We start from the raw sequence: 21,470 nt of genomic DNA on the forward strand, positions 1-21,470 counted from the left end.
CATGTTGGATGTAGGGGTTACTTAAAATATTTAAAAAATAAGAAAATAAAAAATGTGTTCATTAAAATGATCCCGGTGAGTTTTCTCCTCCCTCAGATCAGTTTGTCAGATATTAATACTTTTCAAATAAGCTTGTTTAAATCTTTGTACATTATGTATTTTGAAATCTTGTTAGGATCTTTGTCAGTATTGGTAAAGATGAGAGATGATGGTCATGGTATATAGCCCTTCACTTTTAAAAGAAGAGTGTGATTACTCATTTTTCAGAGAGATACTAGATTTTTAAAGATTTTATTTCTTTCCAGAGAACACGAGAGCATTGGTGGGGTGGGGGGGTGGTGGCAGAGGAGAGGGGAGGGAGAGAATCTCAAGCAGACTCCAAGCTGAGCATGGAGCTGGCCGCCGGCCTCAATCCTGTGATTCCAAGATCGCTACTTGAGCCGAAACCAAGAATCGGACTCTCAACCGACTGAGCCACCCAGGTGCCCCTAGATTTTTTTTTTAAAAGATTTATTTATTTATTTGAGAGAGTGCAAAAGTGTGAGGAGGGGGAGGCAGAGGGATAGAGAGAATCTCAAGCAGACTCCCCACTGAGCGTGGAGCCTGATGGGGAGCTTGATTTCACGACCCATGAAATCATGACCTAAGCTGAAATCATGACCTAAGCTGAAATCATGAGTTGGACCCTCAACCGAATGAGCTGCCCAGGTGCCTCGATACTAGATATTTTAGAATTATCTGGAGGATTTCAGACAGTATCCTTATTATATAGCTAATTCTTGAGCAAATCCTGTTTGAAAAGTATTTCTAGGATGGATGAATCTGTACCAGGTACCCATCCTCTGTGGCTAATATGAAATAATTCTGAGCAAATCCCTTCTGAGGATTCTAAAAGAATTATTGCCATGCTTCGACAAAGGAGCTGAAACATTTTCACTAGCATCTCACTCTGCTCATATATGCATAAGTAAAACCAGTATGTAATGTGGAGTACTTCATAATTTCAGATGAGAAGTCAGATAAACTTTTGGGAGAGAGTGAACCTAGTCAGAATTTTTGTTATTAACATAAATTTGAGAAGATAAAGGAATATGGGTGCCTGGCTGACTCAGTCAGTGGAGTGCACAACTCTTGATCTTAAGGTTGTGAGTTCAAGCCCCACATTGAATGTAGAGATTACTTAAAAATAAAATCTTAAAAAAAAAATAAGAAGATAAAGAAAATAGGGATATATAAACCCAGGAATTAGAAGGCTAAATAACAGTATATGAAGGCTAATTCTTAGGGCTTTTTAAATTATTACTTTGAAGATTATATGAATCACGAATATACTTAGAACAACAGTGCCTAGGGGCGCCTGGGTGGCACAGCGGTTAAGCGTCTGCCTTCGGCTCAGGGCGTGATCCCGGTGTTATGGGATCGAGCCCTACATCAGGCTCTTCCGCTATGAGCCTGCTTCCTCCTCTCCCACTCCCCCTGCTTGTGTTCCCTCTCTCGCTGGCTGTCTCTATCTCTGTTGAATAAATAAAATCTTAAAAAAAAAAAAAAAGAACAACAGTGCCTAAAAAATGGCTCAAAAAAATGTTATTAATAGTTGTAACTAATTGTTTTCATAACAGAAAGCTGCAGATAGTGTTAACTCACACTTAGAATATATCTGAGAAATTAAAATCTGAGCAATTAAAATAGATGTGATGAAATGTATGCATTTTCCTCATGGGACCTTTTGGCCTGCAAGTTTCTATTCCTATTCTACAGACAGGTCCAGTGTACTTGAGTAGCTAGTTTTTAGGCATGCAACGGGTTAGAAAAGGAGAAAGGGGTGGTTGCATCAGCCATATCAATAGCAGCAGTAAATAGTTGACAGGATTGTGAAAAAAAGCAACAGTCTGAGCCTTTATAGTGTGGAGTGCAAATATGAGGATGGTGCAGCAATTTATGTTCTCAAAAGTGTGACTAAAATTATCAGCCCAAACTCTGGTCATAAGTAAATCCAAGTCTGGCTCATTTAAGCAGAAAAATTTGTTAAAATGCTATCTGGTAGCTTACAAAATGGTCAGGAAAGCAGAAATAAGCCAGGCTCATAAAAGGTTAGGAGTGGTCTACATAAAATGCCATGATTCTTCTGTTGCTTTTAGATCGATTTCTTAATTGACCCCATGTCTTTGAGTCACCACAGGGTCTGGTTGGCACTCTTTGTGTTGCCAGGGACAAAAAACAAGAGCGTCTGGCCCCTTCAGCCTCTGTAGTGTGAGGGCACATCCTTTACCCAGATCCTCACAGCAGCAAATTACCCCAAATAGAAAGGATGTTTTGGCTATTGGCTTGCAAAAAACTTACACTGTCTGCTGCAACCCCAAATCTTAAAAAAAAAAAAAAAAAAAAAATTGAGATTGTATATCATAAAATTTAAGAAAAAAACCAGGGACGCCTGGGTGGCACAGCGGTTAAGCATCTGCCTTCGGCGCAGGGCGTGATCCCGGTGTTGTGGGATCGAGCCCCACATCAGGCTCCTCTGCTAGGAGCCTGCTTCTTCCTCTCCCACTCCCCCTGCTTGTGTTCCCTCTCTCGCTGGCTGTCTCTATCTCTGTCAAATAAATAAATAAAATCTTTAAAAAAAAAAAAAAAAAACTGAAGGACACATTATTTGCCAAAATTAAAAATGCAAATATTGTGTGACCCAGAAACTCCACTTAAAGGAATTTATTCTATAAATAAATTTGCACATTAGGAAAAGTCATATATGTAAGGATATTAATTGCAAATTTATTTGTAAAAGCAAATGGCCGAGAACAATCTCAATGTCTATAATTAGGCCTGGGTCAATTATTTGCAGTGTATCTGTATAATGGAAAACTGTTCCTCAAAAAGAATTAGGTAGGGTGCTTGGGTGGCTCAGTTGGTGAAGTGGCTGCCTTTGGCTCAGGTCATGAGCTCAGGGTCCTGGGATCGAGCCCCACGTGGGGGCTTTTCCCTCTCCACCCCACTTGTGTTCTCTCTCTCTCAAAAAAAAAAAAAAAAAATCTAGAAAAAAAGCATTAGGTAGATCCTTATGTACCAATGCTAAATAAGCTCCAAGATACGTTAAATGAAAAAAATTAAGATACTTTATATAGAAGAAAAAGGGCTGGAGGTTACTGTGGGGATTATATGTATCATATATAAAATATCCTTGGAATATCATAAGAAAGTGGTAGTAGCTGTGGGGGACCGGGATAGGAGGGAGACTGAGGTTTTTGCCCATGTCCTGTTTGTATTTTTACTCCACATGTATTATCTAAACACTCTGTGGTATTGGGTTGCATGTTTGGGCTTTTGGTTTTGGTTTTGGTTTTTTTTTACTTTTTTTTTTTAGTGTAAGCTCTACACCCAATGTGGTTGAACTCATGACCCTGAGATCAAGTGTCACATGCTTTGCTGACTGAGCCAGCCAGGAGCCCCAGGGTTGCATGTTTTTAAACATTCATTATTTGAAAACAAAACAAAACACATTCATTATTTGAATCCTTCGGCTGCTTTTCCTACTTAGCACTTTAAAATTTTTATCCAGGTTGACACAGGCAGCTCTATAGCACAGTTCGTCCATTCCCTTGATGGGTATTTACGGTTCCGGTTATTCATTATTAAGGCATGCTGCAGCAAATATTCTTGCGTATGTTTTATGCACATGTGCGCATTTCTCTATCGCAGTACCTTTCTTTTCATTATGCCCACAATAAGAAATACATTCCAGTTCTAGCATTCTGGTATAGTTTTGCTACAATGTATTTTTAAATAACAGTTCACAGATAATTGCTAAATAGGCAGTGACGTCCGTATAGCTCAGAAGTCACATTGGTTAATATGTAATTTTTCCTAAAACATTAATATTTACACCCCCAGTTACCTATAATTTTGTAATAGAGGATGCCATGCCTTTAGGTCTAAAATAGGAAGCTGTGGTATCATTTATTGTTTTAATGGGATCACTCAAGCATTAGAAACAGGAAGTTACTGCAGTAATCTGGGCAAAAGTAAATAAATGGAGACTTGGACTAAACTGTGCTAGTAGGCCATAATGCAAAGTGTGAAAGCCTACTTACCCTAGAAATACACATATACACAAGAAGCATTGCTTTAATAGTGAATAACTAGAAATACCAATAGACTGGATAAACTATGCAGTTGGAATTAACTAAAGCTGCATATATCAAGTTGAGTTATCAGACAACCAAGTAGAGATGTCAAATATACAGATGGATACAGAGTTCAGGACAGTCGTACAAGCTGAAGATACAAATTTGGCAGTCATTAGGATATAGTTGCTATAAAGCTACAAGACTGGATAAAATTACCAAGAGAGTGAGTATAAATAGGAAAGAACTCAGAGGACTAAGTCCTGGGAAACCATCATTTAGTTTGGGGAAAGGAGGAAGAACTAACAAAAGAAACTGAGAAGGCAGGGATTTTGTGGAAGTGAAATGTTTTCAGTCATTGACGGCCTTGGCAATAATTTGAGTGGAATGGTGGAGCTGAAGCCCTGATTAGAATGCTTCAAGAAGATACAGGAAGAGGTCCTTGGGTGGCTCAGTTGGTTAAGCGTCAGACTCTTGATTTTTGGCTCAGGTCATGATCTCAGGGTTGTGAGATTGAGCCCCATGTCAGGCCTCACGCTGGGTGTAGAGCCTGCTTAAGATTTCTCTTTCTTTCTCTCCCTCTGCCCCACCCCCTCTCTAAAGAAATAATAATTTAAAAAAAGAAGAAAAAAGGAAAAGGAAAATAGAACTTCAGACTTCCAGCACATCTGCCCAACTCTTGTTGTGCCCCTAAGTTCTTACCTTTTCTCCTGCTGCTATGAACGATCTAGCTTTGCCTCTAGCTGAGACCAACCCCTGTGCACTTGATTTTGTCTTCACTAACCCAGCATAAAATACAGACCTGGGAAATCTCTTCTTCTCCTACACCATCAGTTGCTTTCTCTCTGCTGTATCATTCCCCTCAGTGTATAAACGTGCCAGGATCCTTCCCATCTTAAAAAAAGATTCTTTCTTGACCGAATTTCCACCTTCAGCAACTGCCCACATTTTCGTCCCTTTACGGCCAAGCTCTGAAAGAACTGTCCTGCTATATCATTTTTTTTCTACTTCATGTTCAGGTGCGGGCAAGGAATAAGCAGACAGTTGGGTTTAATCAAACTGTGGTTAAGCCATGTGAATATGATGGGATAAAAGAACAAGGGAGTTAAGATTCTCTGCCAGTGTGTAATTTAAGCTGCTTACAGAGAAGGAAGTACTTGAGAGGGGTGAGAGATGTGAGAGGTGGTGGTATCGGTGGACGGAAGTTCACAGAGGTTGAAGGATTATTGGAGGTGAGATACTAGAGTGAGTGAGCTAGATGGAGAGGTTAGTGGTTAGAGGTTTGAGATCATAGAAGACTCTGAGTTACTGGTAATAACAAGCCAAAAGTTGCAGCTGAGGCAGAACAGAAGAAAAATAATTGAAAAGCCTTCAAGTTCAGCCAATGAACTGAGAGGCCAAGACACTGGAAGGATCATCTTTGTGGATACTGAAATCCTTAAGAACTGTAAATGAAATGGTGTAGAAGCTGAGAGTGAGACAGAAACTAAGTTCTTAAAGGACCAGGGGGAATTAAGGGCACTATAGGGTAGAAAACTTCGGTAAGAAGTACCCAGGTGGCAGAGGGCATGGTCTGATGACAGGTTTCTAATGGAGGGAGCAGAGGCAAGCAGCCATGAGGAGAGAGGAACCGGTTCCACCTCTAGGCCCAGGGGTATCAGAGTGATGTGGAAAAGACAGCTACCATTTCAGAGGGCTGCAGGGGAAGCACTGTCATCTACAGTCTCAACTTCTGACATGTTTAGAGGGCTGGGTGTTTTCACAAATTAATACTAATTTTTCTTGAACCACAGAGTCTCATGAAATAGTAGTTGAAACACAGCTTCATGTTTGAAGACGTAGAGAGTGGCAGAGGGATCATTTTAAAGGGAATAGCCTTTATTTTGTGTTGCCATGACAGGATTCAGGCCTAGTACTGCCAGATCTTTGGGTTTTTTTTCGAGAATCCAGAACTGGATTTTTGTGTGAAAAAGACTAACACTAGCTTTTTATTTACTTATTTTAAAATATTGTGCAGGCCAAATCAACTGCATTTAGCCACTGTCACAATTTTATGAATTTTGCTTTTTAAAATAGAAACTAATATTTTTAAGTCATGAGTCAAAGTCCACAATTCTCAACCTGGCTGCCTTGTGGGGTAGCCTGCCGTCGTTCAGTCCAGTCTGCAGGTGTAAAGGGAGTGACTCTCACAAGCTGATCACCAAGCAGCACTTAAATTACCTGGCAATTTATCAGTTGTTTAATTGATTATTACTCAAACAGATCTGTTCTCACCCCATATTTTTTTACTTTCACTTCTAACCCTGATAATGGAATTTCCTTGGAAGAGAAACACACTTTACCTTATTTATGGTCAGAACTTTTAATGAAAAGTAGACCTCATACAATAAAAGAAAGCTTCTACTGGAAGAAAACTTAGAGGCTCTTTAAGACCAACAAAACAAAAAACTAGTTAATTTTAAATAAATTTTAACATTATAAAATCTTTAATGTTGCTTCAAAATCTTCAATTTTCCTTTAATCATAATGATGACTGAGAAGATTTTTTGTATTGAAATAGAAGTCTAAAGATGATATTTGGCTCTTTTGACCCCAGGGCAGCAAACCCCTGTGGACTTAGTTTCCTTATCTGTAAAATGGAGATTAAAAATACATGCCCTGCCTACTACATAAGGTAGCTGTTAGGATCAAATGAGAATACGAAAAGCTTACCTCCTGACTTTGTATGGGTGCTTTCTTTTATTCTATTAAGGCATAACAACTTGCCTAAAGCTGGTGAGATTCTCTATTTAGAAAAAATATTTTAGAGTATATTTAAAATTTAGGATATATACATCTACTTCCAGAAGCAACTTTCCTTTTGATAGAAGACACTGCTGATGGTATCATTGTGTGAGGTAGTGGCTGAAATGTATCCTCTTCGGGTCTGTAAGTATGACTGGTCATACTTTGGCTAAAAATCCTGTTCATTCAGGTGGGATTTGGTACACACTCTTTCTTTGGTCCTATCACCTCTCTTTCCTTCTCACTCTGTGCTCCTTTTTTCACCAAAATTAATAATTATCACTTGAGATTTATATTTAATGTAATGAGTCTTTTTTTTTTTTTAAAGATTCATTTATTTTTTTTATTTGGAGAGACAGAGAGCTGGGAGAGGGGCAAAGGCAGAGGGAGAGAGAGAATCCCAAGCAGACTCCTCGCTGAGCGTGGAGCCCTACGCGGGGCTCAATCTCATGAGCCTGAGATCATGACCTGAGCCGAAACCAAGAGTCGGACGCTCAACTGACTGAGCCACCCAAGCACCCCTAATGAGTCTTTTCTAGCAGCGTTTAATACACACTCAAAAGAACAAGTCTTAACTGAGAAAGACAGGATATCTCCTTTTCACAGTCATTGGTTTTTTTCAAGTTTCAGTGGTGACAACTACAAGGCAGCTTCCTCAGAGGAAGCTAAACATTGATGAGTCCGGTGCAGCCAGTACGTTGAACATGAGGTGATAAAATCTTTAGCACATCCAGCTTGACCGTCCTGTAACTTAGTCTGAGTCTTTTGGAATAGTTATTCCTTTTTATTAGTTGTATGGTTGTTATACAGCCACGGAAGGAAAAAGCTGAACATCAAAATCATCAACAATATACCTGAAAGACAAAATAGAGTAAACTAAAAACAATCTAAGGAAGTTCATAATCACGCAGTGGCTATAATTTTAAGATTACATACCTAGAGATTTGGAAAGCTATGTTTAAAAGAATTAGCTGCATCAATTCTACATGAAACACATGGGTACTTTTTAATATAACATTGTCACATTTTTCCTCAACCATCAATCCTTAAAAACAGTATGAACCTGGTAAAACCAGAAGGATCTAAACAGTGGATTGAAAGGATAAACAGATCTGGAGTTCTAGTTCTGGCTCCATTACTGACTTGCTGAGTGAGAAACGCTGGACTTCGGTCTCCATTTGCTCTTCTCTAAAACATGCCTCAGAGATGTACTGGGAGAGTAAAGCAACTGAAAGCACTCTTGTGCTTTCATTTGGAATCCTCAAACATCGCTTTCTCCCTTCTCTTTTTTTTTTTTTTCACCAGTCACAATATTAATAGCTTTTAGAGCAGCATCAAGCAAAATGTCTAAAACAGAACATTTCAGTCAGTGCTGAAATTTTATATCTTAAATAGAAAATATGTGGGGTGCCTGGGTGTCACAGTCGGTCGAGCGTCCAACTGTTGATTTCAGCTCACGTCCAAATCTCATGGTCCTCGGATCTGGGATCAAGCCCCATGTTGGGCTCCATGCTCGGTGCAGAGTCTGCTTGAGATTCTCTCTCCCCCTCTCCCTCTGCTCCCTCTGTCCCTCCCCTGGCGTTTTCCCCTCTCTCTCAAAGCCAACATTAAAGATTTTATAATGTTAAAATTTATTTAAAATTAACTAGTTTTTCGTTTTGTTGGTCTTAAAGAGCCTCTAAGTTTTCTTCCAGTAGAAGCTTTCTTTTATTGTATGAGGTCTACTTTTCATTAAAAGTTCTGACCATAAATAAGGTTAAGTGTGTTTCTCTTCCAAGGAAATTCCATTATCAGGGTTAGAAGTGAAAGTAAAAAAATATGGGGTGAGAACAGATCTGTTTGAGTAATAATCAATAAACAACTGATAAATTGCTAGGTAATTTAAGTGCTGCTTGGTGATCAGCTTGTGAGAGTCACTCCCTTTACACCTGCAGACTGGACTGAATGACGGCAGGCTACCCAACAAGGCAGCCAGGTTGAGAATCATGGACTTTGAGTCAAGCACAGAGCCTGATGTGGGGCTCGATCCCAGGACCCTGGGATCATGACCTGAGCCGAAGGCAGATGCTTAACTGACTGAGCCACTCAGGTGCCCCTAGAGATTTAATTCTATATGCATTATTATAGTCACATTTCTACTATTTTATTTATTTTTATTTTTTATTTCTTTAAGATTTTATTTATTTATTTGACAGAGAGAGACAGCGAGAGAGGGAACATAAGCAGGGGGAGTGGGTGAGGGAGAAGCAGACTTCCCACTGAGCAGGGAGCCTGATGCAGGGCTCGATCCCAGGACTCTGGGATCATGACGTAAGCCGAAGGCGTATGCTTAACGACTGAGCCACTCAAGCGCTCACTTCTACTATTTTAAATTAATTTGGGGGAGCTGACAGGAGTCATTAGAAAAATTATAATTATCTCTGCTATGAAGAGAAACAAGAAAAACAAGGAGTATGGCTTCCAAGAATAGTTTGCTCCCTGCTTGGCCAAGAAGGGAAAGATACCTTGGGATGACTCTCCTCTGTCTCACTCAGTGGCATCACCCAATGTAGCTTTAACAGGGTTTTGTTTGTTTTGACACTTCATCTTTTATTTAGCTGTTTGAAGGACTCTTGTAAAAATATAATTTCTTTTTTTTTTAAGATTTTATTTTGTTTTTAAGTAGGCTCCATGCCCAGTGTGGAGCACAGTGCAGGGCTTGAACTCATGACCCTAAGATCTAGATCTGAGCTGAGATCAAGAGTTGGACACTTAACCAACTGAGCCACCCAGGTGCCCTGTAAGATTTTATTTTTATTTTTGTTTTTTTAAGATTTTTTTAATTTATTTATTTGACAGAGATAGAGACAGCCATCGAGAGAGGGAACACAAGCAGGGGGAATGGGAGAGGAAGAAGCAGGCTCATAGCAGAGGAGCCTGATGTGGGGCTCTATCCCATAACGCTGGGATCACGCCCTGAGCCGAAGGCAGACGCTTAACTGCTGTGCCACCCAGGCGCCCCAAGATTTTATTTTTAAGTAATGTCTACACCCAGCATGGGGCTTGAACTCACAACCGCAAAATGAAGAGTTGCATGCTCTACTGAGCCAGCTGGGTGCCTAAATGTATAATTTCTTCTTTTTCCCATCCTTCTTATAGTTTGTATGTAACCTGGATTCATTTGATGCCATTTTTTTTGCCAATGGAAATATAACTTCAATGAATGACAAAATCCAATGCCAAGCTGGAATTCAATGTAATATAAAGTGCCATTTATTCACATATGTCTTTTATCCATATCTATTTAAGGATTCCTGTATTGCTTTTCATTTCTAAACCTCTTAAAGAAGTGTAGGAACAAGCCTCTTTAAACCAAGAGCTATTAAGAAATTTTAGTTAAGTCTATTTGGAAAAAGCTAGGAATTCCTTAGGCCAACAAAGAATCTTTGTATATTTTCAACAAGTCAGTTAGGGCCATTGCTAAAAAATTTCATCTCAATGCCATTTTTAAAAGATTTCCTCGAATAGGAAGAAAAGAAATATATACTTTTTTTCTTTGGGTGTTTGGATTGTTTGGGGTTAAGTGGTTCCATAAAATGTTTTGGTAATGGCTACAGGTAATGTTAGCTTCCTGTCTGGACTATACTAACATGAACAGAATGTAGTCTGTTTCCCCACCCTACTATGCTCTGGTCTATATACTTTTAAAAGGGGCAGAAGTGATCGTTCCTCTTTTTTCTATCATGAGACTTTTTTCCAGTATGTTCTTCCAGGAAGAAGTTATTAAGTGATTTAGGCTAGAAAACATTTTGTTTTCTAAAGATTTTTTGAAGTAATTTCTACACCCAGCATGGGGCTCGAACTTACAACCCTGAAATCAAGAATCGCATGTTCCATTGACTGAGCCAGCCAGGTGCCCTTATGACTTTTTGCTTTAAGCAATGTTTTCTCGGGGTGCCTGCCTGGCTCGGTCCATACAGCATGTGACTCTTGATCTCAGAGTGGTGAGTCTGAACCCTGTATTGTGTGTAGAGATTACTTAAAAAAAGAAAAGAAAAGAAAAAAGTCATGGGCATTTTACAAAAAATATCATTCTGATTTTTTTTTCCTTTTAATAAATCTTTTGGAAGTGCGCCAGGGTGGCTCAGTCGGTTAAGCACTGGACTCTTGATTTCAGCTCAGGTCACGATCTTGGGGTTGTGAGATTAAGCCCTGTATCAAGCTCTCCACTGGGCATGGGTTTCTTAAAGCAGTATCATACCGGAAACTGACTACCCTCAATTTTATTTCTTTGAAGAAAATAGTTTAAAGGATACTGCACAAATAAAGTGTTATTTCAGGTATGTTAACTACCTTTTTCATTTTCTTTTTTGTACCTAGTCTGGCTTTGGAAATTGACATGTTACAGTGACGTTTCCTATCATTTTAGACACCCTAATCTTGTAATAAAAATTAATAAAAATATGCTTACCTAAAGAAGGAGCGATCCAATATACCATAAAAAATTGAAGGAATGCTTCATCAAAACACTTGAAATGTAGTGAAAGTGCCAAAGCTGGATTAAATACAGCTCCTGTTAGACTTCCTCCTGTAATAGCAGAGTGATACCAAACCATATATTTTACATCTTCTTGTAACTAGAAATAAAGGGATTACTGGATTTGACTACTTTGTTTTAGGTATTTAAGTATTCTTATGCTATAATCTTCCTTTGCAGAATCACCTGGCATATTATAGAATGTAAAAATAGATTATAGATTATAAAGTGCTGGGACATTAAGAGCTTTAATCCAGTGCTTTTCCTATATATTATAGAATGCACGTTGAAAGTTAATCTGTTCTATTATTGCTTCTACAAGTTTATGAAACAGGAGATTTGGCTGCCCATCTTAACATTCACCAATTTAAATGAATAAGTAATAATGAAAATACATTTAAAATGGATTCAATACCCCAGGACCCTCTTGGGCATAAGCATACCTTTGTGTTGAAAACAAAAGTGAAATGGACCAAAGTGTTCTCATTGACTCCATTTTTACTTGTCAACAGACAGAGCCCTGAAGAAGGGACTGTGAATGTCATGTGAATTATGTCTCAATAAAAAGGCTACAAAAATTTTTAAATAAAAAAAGTGATCGTGTATAGTTGTGAAAGGTCAGCACAAATTCTAACTGTTGATTGCTTTTCAGGATTCATGGTCCCGCTCTGCACCCAGGTTCTCTCTCTGATGTGGAGCCTAGGAGTTTAGTTCTGGCCACACAAGCAAGTAAGGAAAAGCAGAGGTGGCTGGACTTCCTTTCCAATGGTACCAGACCTGTGGCTCAGCTTTTCAGAACACAGCCTAAGAATATTCCTGAGATAGTGACGTTTCTGTTACTTCTTCCGTATAGAAGCTTGGGCATACACATCTGCCTCTGCCTCAGCCACAGAGATATATCCTGAGATCCTCACAAACTTGACCTTAACAATATGCCACTACAGCATGCTGTCTTCATAAAATGCAGTAAAACTGGAAATTAAGCAATCCTTTCATAAGATTTCATACTTGATAAGCTGAAAACACTGAAGCTGTGTCGAGATGAAGACATTGAGCAGTGAACTAAGCTCACTCCACGGCTAAGAGTTTTTCTAGCACACCGGCCTCACAGCATGATTCATATTCATGTCTCAGCAATTATAAGTGATACCACGTCATGGGCCTTCAGAATCACTCCCGAATAGTCAATCCTGGAATGTTAAACCTGCAACTGCCAGGGACCAACAGAATTGTTTGGCAGGTGGTCATTTCAGTTCAATAAAAAAATTATTGAGCTCCTATATGGTAGACATCACGGGCAAAAGATAAGGACTTCAACAGGTTTTTACAATACAATGTAATATGTGCTATGATAATATAAGTGACCTGTTGTGGTGGTGGTTTTTTTTTTTTTTTTTTTTTTTTTAGGCATGTATAAGTAAAAATAGACTGAACCATTGCTCTCATAATTAGTTTACTTTGGTGTTCCCATTAGGCCTTTGCTATTTCCATTAGGTCTAAGAACACTGTCCATCAGTCTTATACCATCCTAAAATTCAAACTACCTCACTTGCCTTACCTTCTAATCCTCTCATCTCCAGTTCTGCTGAGTGTGATATTGGTGGGAAGCTGCTCCTCCCACCTTTCCCTCTTGAATATGGACTGGCTTTGCAACTTGCACTGACAAATGGAATGCAGCAGAAGTGATGCTTCTGAACATGACCAGTGACACTGAGTGAATTCTAGGTTCATGTCTCCGAAAACCCATCAGCTTCCACTTTTTGCTCTCTTGGAACAGTGCCCTGACCATGTAAGTAAGCTGGTCTAGGCTGCTGAAAGATCAAGAGGCCACACGGAGAACTGAGGTATCTTAGATGATAGTTGCCACCAACTTCTGGACACATGAGTGAAGTCACCTTGAATTTTCCAGCCCCACCAACTGTCCAGCTGTATGGTCTTAGAGGAATTTCCCACCTGACCCACAGAATCACGAAAAACTATAAATTATGATTGTAAGCTATAGTTAGCCGATACACGGGGTGCCTGGATGGCTCAGTTGGTTAAGCATCTGCCTTCGGCTCAGGACATGATCTGGGGGGCCTGGGATCAGGCCCTGTGTCAGGCTCTCTGCTCAGCAGGGAGTCTACTTTTCCCTCTGCTCTTCCTCCTGCTCGTGCTCTCTTTCTCTCTTGCTTTCTCTCTAATAAATAGATAAAATCTTTTAAAAAAAATAGCTGATACAGAAATTCACATCAGGAGTGGGTTCTGTGTCAACACAAGCCCAAGGGGTTCCTGGGTGGTATAGTCGGTTAAGCATCCGACTTTTGGTTTTGGCCTCAGATCATGATCTCAGAGTTTGAGATTGAGTCCCATGTCAGCCTCTGCACTAAGCGTGGAGCCCTTTGGGATTCTCTCTCCCTCTCCCTCTACCCCTCCTACTCATGCACTCTCTCACTCAAATAAATAAATCTTAAAAAAAAAAAAGCCCAAAACATGTGGCTTTGGCTTTGACATTTTAGATTATGCAGCTCTTTGTTGGGGGCTGTCCTAAGCATTGTAGGATGTTTAGCAGCATCCTTGGTCCTTACCCAGCAGATGCCAGCACATCCATCTTCCCCACCATCGTAACAACCAAAAATGTCTCCACACACTGCTGAATGTCCCCTGGGGTGGGGGTTCTTGTTGAAAACCACTGTTGTAGAGAACTACTGATACTTGTATACAATAGGCATATGCAATGTTGTTTATAGCAGGAAACAACTGGGAAAAGCCTGACTGTCCATAAGAAGCTAAATAAACAAGCTTATTAATTTGGAATAACATTCAGTATTTTGAAATAATGAGAGAAATCTCTTTACTAATTAACATTGGTAGGTCTTCAAGATACCACTGAACTACCAAGAAAAGCAAACTGCAAAAAGTAAGGTATGATACCTTTTATGTTAACATGAATATACTTAACCAATAGTTTCTACAGGGTCTTATCTATATTTATAATAAATCACATAAAAAGTTTGGACGGACACACACACGCATGTACAGAGGACTACCCTGGTGGGAAGACTAGACAGAGAAAGAGAGAGGACAGCATGGGGGATGGCAGTCAAAAGGCGCTTTTGGTCTCACTGGTAGCGTTTCAATTTTTCAAAAAGAATATGTTCATGCATTGTGTAATTAAACGTGAATTATTTAAAAAGTAAGAATCATCCATCAGGCATAGGACTAACAAAATATCTTTGAAAAATATTATTTATTGACATTTGAAGGGGAGAAGACTTAATAATATATGTCCAAGAAGAGATATCAGTGGGAAGACAGAGCTGGTTGATTGTCAAGAGTCTTACAGGATAGCAGGAACTTGGCGAAATTACCACAGTTAAAGACTGTGTCAAAGTCCAAGTCCCAAATATCGCAATTCTGGATGCTCATGTTACTCAATACTCCTAAAGGGCATCGAGTTCTCCGGGACGGAATGACACTAGTTAACATAAGACTCATGTATAAGTCAGAATGTTAACTAGATAATTTAGAGTGGAGGCTAGCCCTTTCCAGTGACTAGAATATTTGTGCCAGGTACTATGCTAAGAAGTTGAAATATGTTATTCTATTCCTCATAACAATCTTAGAGAGACAGTATTATTGTCCATTTTAAAGATGAGGAAATGAGGTCTAAATTAAGTATCTCTTCTAAGGATACAGTACAACTCCAAACCTGCGTACTTAACCACTACATTAATAAATAAATGTTCTGGACCTTTGTTTGAAGTGATTTTTCATTTGTAAATGAGTATTTCATATAGTTATTATATTAAAAGCAAACATATGTAAAGGACTTAGTTCCCTTCTTTGACAAATAATCTTACCTATATTCTTCAGGATTTAGAAGGATATCAAAAACTCCTGAATGGAATAATGAAATGAAGTAAAAATACTACAATTTCTTCAGACAATTTATTAGGCTAATTTTGAAAGCCCTTCGACATAAAATATAAAATGTCCAGATAAATATTATTTTTGCTCCATGATTTTTTAAAGTGAATAGGAGCATTTGATTTGTAACAGGTGACACAATGCTAAGACCTGGTTATATGTTATAATGAATAAAATAATTTTAGTTTCTGTATTCATAAAACTTACTGTCTGTTGGAAGAAGACATCAGAAAACAAATGTATAATTAAAAAGCCCACAAAGGAAATGAACAGGTGCAATAATAAAGACAGCTCACTCAGATGTGTAAAATAACAGATTTTTTTCAATGTCTACCATTGACCCTTGGACAACATGGGTTTGAGATGCTCGGGTCCACTTATATGCAGATTTTTTTTATATAAATACCATACAGTACTGTAAATGTATTTTCTCATGACTTTTTTAACATTTTTTCCCTCTAGCTTACTTTTTTGTAAGAATACGATATATAATGCAAACAACATACAAAATATGTGTTAATCAACTTTTAACAGTAAGGGTTCCAGTCAACAGTAGGCTATTAAGTTTTGGGGGCATCAAAAGTTATACATGGATTTTTGACTATATAGGGGCTCAGTGCCCCTAACTCTGGCATTGTTCAAGGGTCAACTTTAATTAAAAATATATGCCCCTGGGTGGCGCAGTCGGTTGAATGTCCAACTCTTGGTTTCTGCTCAGGTTGTGATCTCAGGGTCCTGAGATCGAGCCCTGCATGGGCTCCACGCTCAGCACAGAATCTGCTAAAGTTTCTCTCTCTCTTCCTCTGCCCCTCCCCACTCTCTAAAATAAATAAATAAATCTTAAAAAAAAAAAAAAAAAAAGAATGTCGTTTTCTCTTACCCTGTTCATTGAACCAAATTCTCTCAAAACCTAAATTAAGGAGATTTGCTTGAAATCTGCATTAATAGTTTTATAGCTCTACCATGTTAATAAATGACATCCTAGCAGGCAACAATGTCAAATCAGCACCAACAGTACCTTAGAAGTTAAAAAAAAAGGCATATCAAAGTAACTTGTAATGAGACTTGACTTAGCTGACCGTTCCCCTGCCTTTCCTCTCCTATCCATTCTTAAATCCTTCCTACAAAAGCCTTACCTCTCTGATATGACAGAAACGCGACCAGTCCCAAGACAGTTCATTCTATCTGGAGCAACTCTGGTCTAAAGTTATGACATAACCACAGAAAATAATGCGTTGTTATGGCTTAGTGTAGCATTACCCAAAGTATGTTCTCTGCTACATACTGCTAGACAAAAGGATTCCATAAGTTTGAAAAACTGTTCCACGTCCTTCTTTTGGGGTTTCACAATATATAGCAGCATAGAAAAGGCTCTGTAAAGTCTTAACATTAGAAAATCTGCTTAATCCAGTATTTGCCGGACTTACTTGGCAAAAGAACCCTATTGTAACTTAAAGGAATCTTTTTAAATTATGGTAAAGTATATGACATATAACATGCCATTTTAACCATTTTTAAGTGTACATTAAGTGGCATTAATTACATTCACAATGTTCAACTATCACAATTTCCAAAAATTTTCTATCACCCCGAACAGAAACTCTGTACTCTGTACCCATTAAAGAATAAATCCCTACTCCATGCCCCCTAGCCCCTGGTAGCCTCTATTATACTTTCTGACCCTATGAATTTGCCTATTCTGGATTTTTTTAAAAGATTTTATTTATTTATTCGACAGAGATAGAGACAGCCAGCGAGAGAGGGAACACAAGCAGGGGGAGTGGGAGAGGAAGAAGCAGGCTCCTAGCGGAAGAGCCTGATGTGGGGCTCGATCCCAAAACGCCGGGATCACGCCCTGAGCCGAAGGCAGACACTTAACCACTGTGCCACCCAGGCGCCCCAATATTCTGGATTTTTTATATAATGGAGTCCTGCAACATTTGTTCCTTTGTGTCTGGTGAGGTACATCCATGTTGTAGTATTTATCAGAACTTAATTCCCTTTCATGGCTGAATAATGTTCAATTATATGTACATATTTTTGTGGAGTGCAGTGTAGAAATGCTGATAATGAAATGAGAATAAGCTTTAGTGTCAGTTTGAACCATGATTCCAGCACATTCTAGCTCTGTGAGCCTCCCTTTACTTAAAATGGGAGTAATGTATTCATTAGTGAGTTTTCTAAGGATTAACTAAGATAACTCATATAAATTTCCTATGTGCTTATTAGTATATTGCTCAATGAATACTCTTATCTCCCTTACATTGGCAGAAAAGGAAGATAATAATAATTATCAATTTCTGTAAAATAGTAATCCCCAATTGTCTATTAGGCTCTGCCCCGGCAAACAGTCTCCGGTGCTGTCCGATAGTGCACCCACTAGCCATGTGTGGCTGTTGACCACTTGAAATGTAGCTATTGCAACTGAGGAACCGAGTATTTAATTTTAGTTAATTTAAATCCACATGTAGCTAGTGGCTTCCGAATTGGCCAGCACAACTCTGGACAAGAGCAGTGGTTCTCAACTCTGGTTTCATACTGGGATTACCTGGGAAACTTTAAAACACACCATTAATTATATAAGTACAGAGCTAAACTGTGGCATAACTTTTTGCAAGGGATGATTATCTCCATATATTGGGCATGTTTCTGCTTTAGCCCAAACCTAAAACTTTAATAAATAAGCAACTATTCACCAACCCCTCAAATATACATAAATCCTTCCCTCTCTCCTCTACCCTTTATTTCCATCTTTGTCTACACAAAGAATAGTACTAGAACTAATGGATGGAAGATGGCTTGAAAAGTCTTTCATTTTTATCCTGGGAAGTCAAGCAACTGTTTAGAAGCCTTATTTTGAGGTTTACTTCTACTTATAGTTTCACTTTCAGTGGGCAGAAGATAGACGGTCACTACTAATTTCCTTTTATTACATTCCTGCCTCTAAAACATTTTATATAGTCCCAATGAAGCTACTTCATTGCAATCATTTAAAATGATACATTTCATCATTAAACTTTTGTTTTTTTGGATTTCCTTGTCCCCTTAGGATATCCAGGGTATCCACTGCACCTGAGATCTGTCAAAGTAAACCAATGGTTTGCAAGAAATCAACAGATTTCTCGAGTCACCTTTTTAAAAAAGCATCTTTACTGTATGGTGACTAATATAACAAAATAAATATTACTAAAAAAATAAAAAAGCATCTTTAATTTCAAGCAAGTTTTAATTTTATTTTATTTTATTTTATTTTATTTTTTTTAAAGATTTTATTTATTTATGTGACAGAGAGACAGCCAGCGAGAGAGGGAACACAGCAGGGGGAGTGGGAGAGGAAGAAGCAGGCTCATAGCAGAGGAGCCCAATGTGGGACTCGATCCTGGTACGCCGGGATCACGCCCTGAGCCGAAGGCAGACGCTTTAACGACTGCGCTACCCAGGCGCCCCTCAAGCAAGTTTTAATTTTAAAACACATCTTTTGTGATAGGCCACTTAAAAGTTCACTTATAACTCAAGATTGATTATTAGGGAAATAAGAAATGACTTTAATTTTATAGAAAAAGAATTAAGAAATAGAACTACCGAATTTCTACTCCTCTTACTATTAACCAGTCATGTAGCCTGTGCTTTAAACTGAAAGGCACTTTTTAAACCCATGATCATTTTTCAGTCAGAGTGTCAGGTTGGCATGAGGAAAGAGGTAGCTGATAAGTTATCTTTCCTCTCTACCATTAAAACAATCCCTTTGTAGGATATTTGAACCCTTGGCAATATTTCACAAGATCTCAGTTTCAGCATAGAAATGGCTCCTGTTGCTGGGGGTTCAAAAAAGCACTGAATGGAGGATCTACATGTCTGCACTATTGGTAAAAACCAGGCTGCAAATGGTTAGAATAATGGGAATACCAATATTGACATCACAGAGGTGTAGGGGCTTCAAACGTATCTTGGTAAAAAGCGCCTCAGGGGGCGCCTGGGTGGCACAGCGGTTAAGCGTCTGCCTTCGGCTCAGGGCGTGATCCCGGCGTTCTGGGATCCAGCCCCACACCAGACTCCTCTGCTATGAGCCTGCTTCTTCCTCTCCCACTCCCCCTGCTTGTGTTCCCTCTCTCGCTGGCTGTCTCTATCTCTGTCAAATAAATAAAATCTTTAAAAAAAAAAAACGCCTCAGGTCATAGAGGATCCGGATCTGCCAAGTGTTTTGTGGGAATAACAAACCTGCGTAGACCAAAAAGGTGATGAGTGCTGCCAGCAGGTGGATTCGAAGCTTGGTTCCGATCTCCTGGAAGTGCAGCAAAGCGCTGTGGAAGATAAAGGAGCAGATGGCCTCTGTGATGATCGCTTTAGGCAAGTCTACTTGAATAGGATTCCTGCAAGCGAAGGTCCTCTCGTTGAGGTGATACTTGGTCAGCCCCAGGCTCCACAGGGCGCTTATGCAGTACCTGCTGCACAGGGCACCAATCAGCTGAGCCAACAGCCTAATCGCACCCGTGTCGGGGGACATTCCCCCCAGCAACATCTGCATCATCACGCCGCACGGGTTGCTAGAGGTGCCCACCAGAGTCAAGCCATGCACCAACGAGAAGAAGTAGATTAGCGTCAGCGGCCAGGTGGGGTGCGCGGGTTCTTGCTCGCTCAGCAGTTGCAGCTCGTGGGTGCAGCAGCAGAGCTGGAAGGTGCCCAGAAACTCCAAGACGAAGGTGTGGGCCATCAGGAACCTGTGCAGCGGCTGCCGGGTGACCACGCGGGCCAGCCCCACGAACAGCACGAGCAACAGCATCAGCCCCAGCGAGGTGCAGGTGTCCTGCACTTCGGGCCAGAGGCCCCGCAGCGCCGTCATGGCTCGCTCCTGGCCAGACTAGGCTGCCTGCTTGGCTCAGACAGAGAGAGCGTTGGGGCAGGAGTCCCATGTCCTAAGTCTGCAGCCCCGCCCCCTCCTCACGCCCCGGGGGCGGACCGACGGGAGGCAAGCTGGAGGCCCCTGGGCGTCACGCTGCAGGACTCCTCCCCCCCTCCCCGGCTCGGAGCTAGGGTGTTGGGACCAGAGCCGGGGAGAGGGGGAGTGGAAGGCCGACAAGAAAGGCTCTGCTAGGGCACCGGCTAAAAGGCCAACGGTCAGCGGGAGAAGGATGCGCACACTTCCCCGCCGCCACTCTATGCACTGGAAGCCGGGACAGGTCGGAGATGGGGCGGAGGGGCGCCAGGCGCCGGGGCTATTGCGCATGCGCGCGGGGACCCGTGAGCCCTTGCGAGCGGCTCGACCAGGGTCCCCAGGACCCCCGCCCCGGCGCCTAACGGAAAGTTGCGCGTCCGCTGCGAGTTGACACCTGCTTTGAAGGGAAGACATTGAAGGTTTTTCTTCCTCACTCCTAAAACGGTAAAACCGTCCGGCTGGAAACACTCCTAGAGATAATCTCGGCCAACCAGCTCGTTTTTATTAATGGGGCGGCTGAGAAGGCGGGAGGTGACGGAGGTGGAGCGCAGAGGCCAGGGGTGGTTAACGGGAGTAGACTTTGGAATCAGATGAAACCGGGAGTAGACTTTGGAGTCGAACGAACCGGCGTTTGACCTGTGTGAACAAGGGCATGCAACTGGGTTTCATTGAGCTTCGTTTTCTTCACCTGCCTCATACAGTTGTGGGTCATAAACGGCCCACCTCATCGATTTGTTTTAAAAACCATGAAAACACCAGCACAGAGAGCCAAGCATGTAAAAAGTGGTCAGTAAGTGCTAGCTTTAAGTTTGATGATGCCGGAGTCCATGGCTTTTGCCACCGCAGCCCACTCCCCAACAGCTCGCCTCTCTGGGGCTGCCCACTGTGGGCGAGCTGGGGGAGAATGTCAGGGATTCCTCGGACCTGGCAGCCAGCCTGGTTTTGTGCTAATGCCGTAGGTGTCAGGGTTTAGTGTCGGGGGGTGGGCAGGGCTCCAATGCTTCAGCCCTCTGCCACCTCAGCTTTGCCTCCACCGGACTGTGTTGACCAAGAATCCACATTTCTTGGGGGGGCTGGAGAGAAGAGAGGACAAAATGAGGGGAATCATTAGCCCGAGCTTCAAGTCATAGAGCATTTGGCAGGTGTTCTTGTTGATTCTCTTCAGCTTTCCTCCCCAATCTCAACTGTCCTTTTATAACTAATGAAAGTTCTC

At 40.7% G+C, this 21,470-nt stretch overlaps 1 protein-coding gene across 2 annotated transcripts; it reads right to left on the bottom strand.

Moving 5' to 3' along the window:
• Positions 1–2,746: 2,746 nt before the first annotated feature.
• AQP11 (aquaporin 11) lies at positions 2,747–20,501 on the bottom strand. Of its 2 annotated transcripts, XM_026518170.4 has the most exons (3): positions 19,543–20,497; positions 11,350–11,466; positions 2,747–7,753 (listed from the first exon to the last, which is right to left on the bottom strand). In XM_026518170.4, exons 1-3 carry the CDS (start codon positions 20,162–20,164, stop codon positions 7,674–7,676), a joined length of 819 nt encoding a protein of 272 aa, XP_026373955.1. In that variant the 5' UTR covers positions 20,165–20,497; the 3' UTR covers positions 2,747–7,673. The 2 variants fall into 2 exon arrangements, with proteins under 2 accessions (XP_026373955.1, XP_026373956.1); XM_026518171.4 differs by lacking the exon at positions 11,350–11,466 and having other exon boundaries at positions 19,543–20,501.
• Between the last annotated feature and the right edge of the window lie 969 nt (positions 20,502–21,470).

Source organism: Ursus arctos, unplaced genomic scaffold (assembly GCF_023065955.2).
Source record: "Ursus arctos isolate Adak ecotype North America unplaced genomic scaffold, UrsArc2.0 scaffold_22, whole genome shotgun sequence".
NCBI lineage: Eukaryota > Metazoa > Chordata > Mammalia > Carnivora > Ursidae > Ursus > Ursus arctos.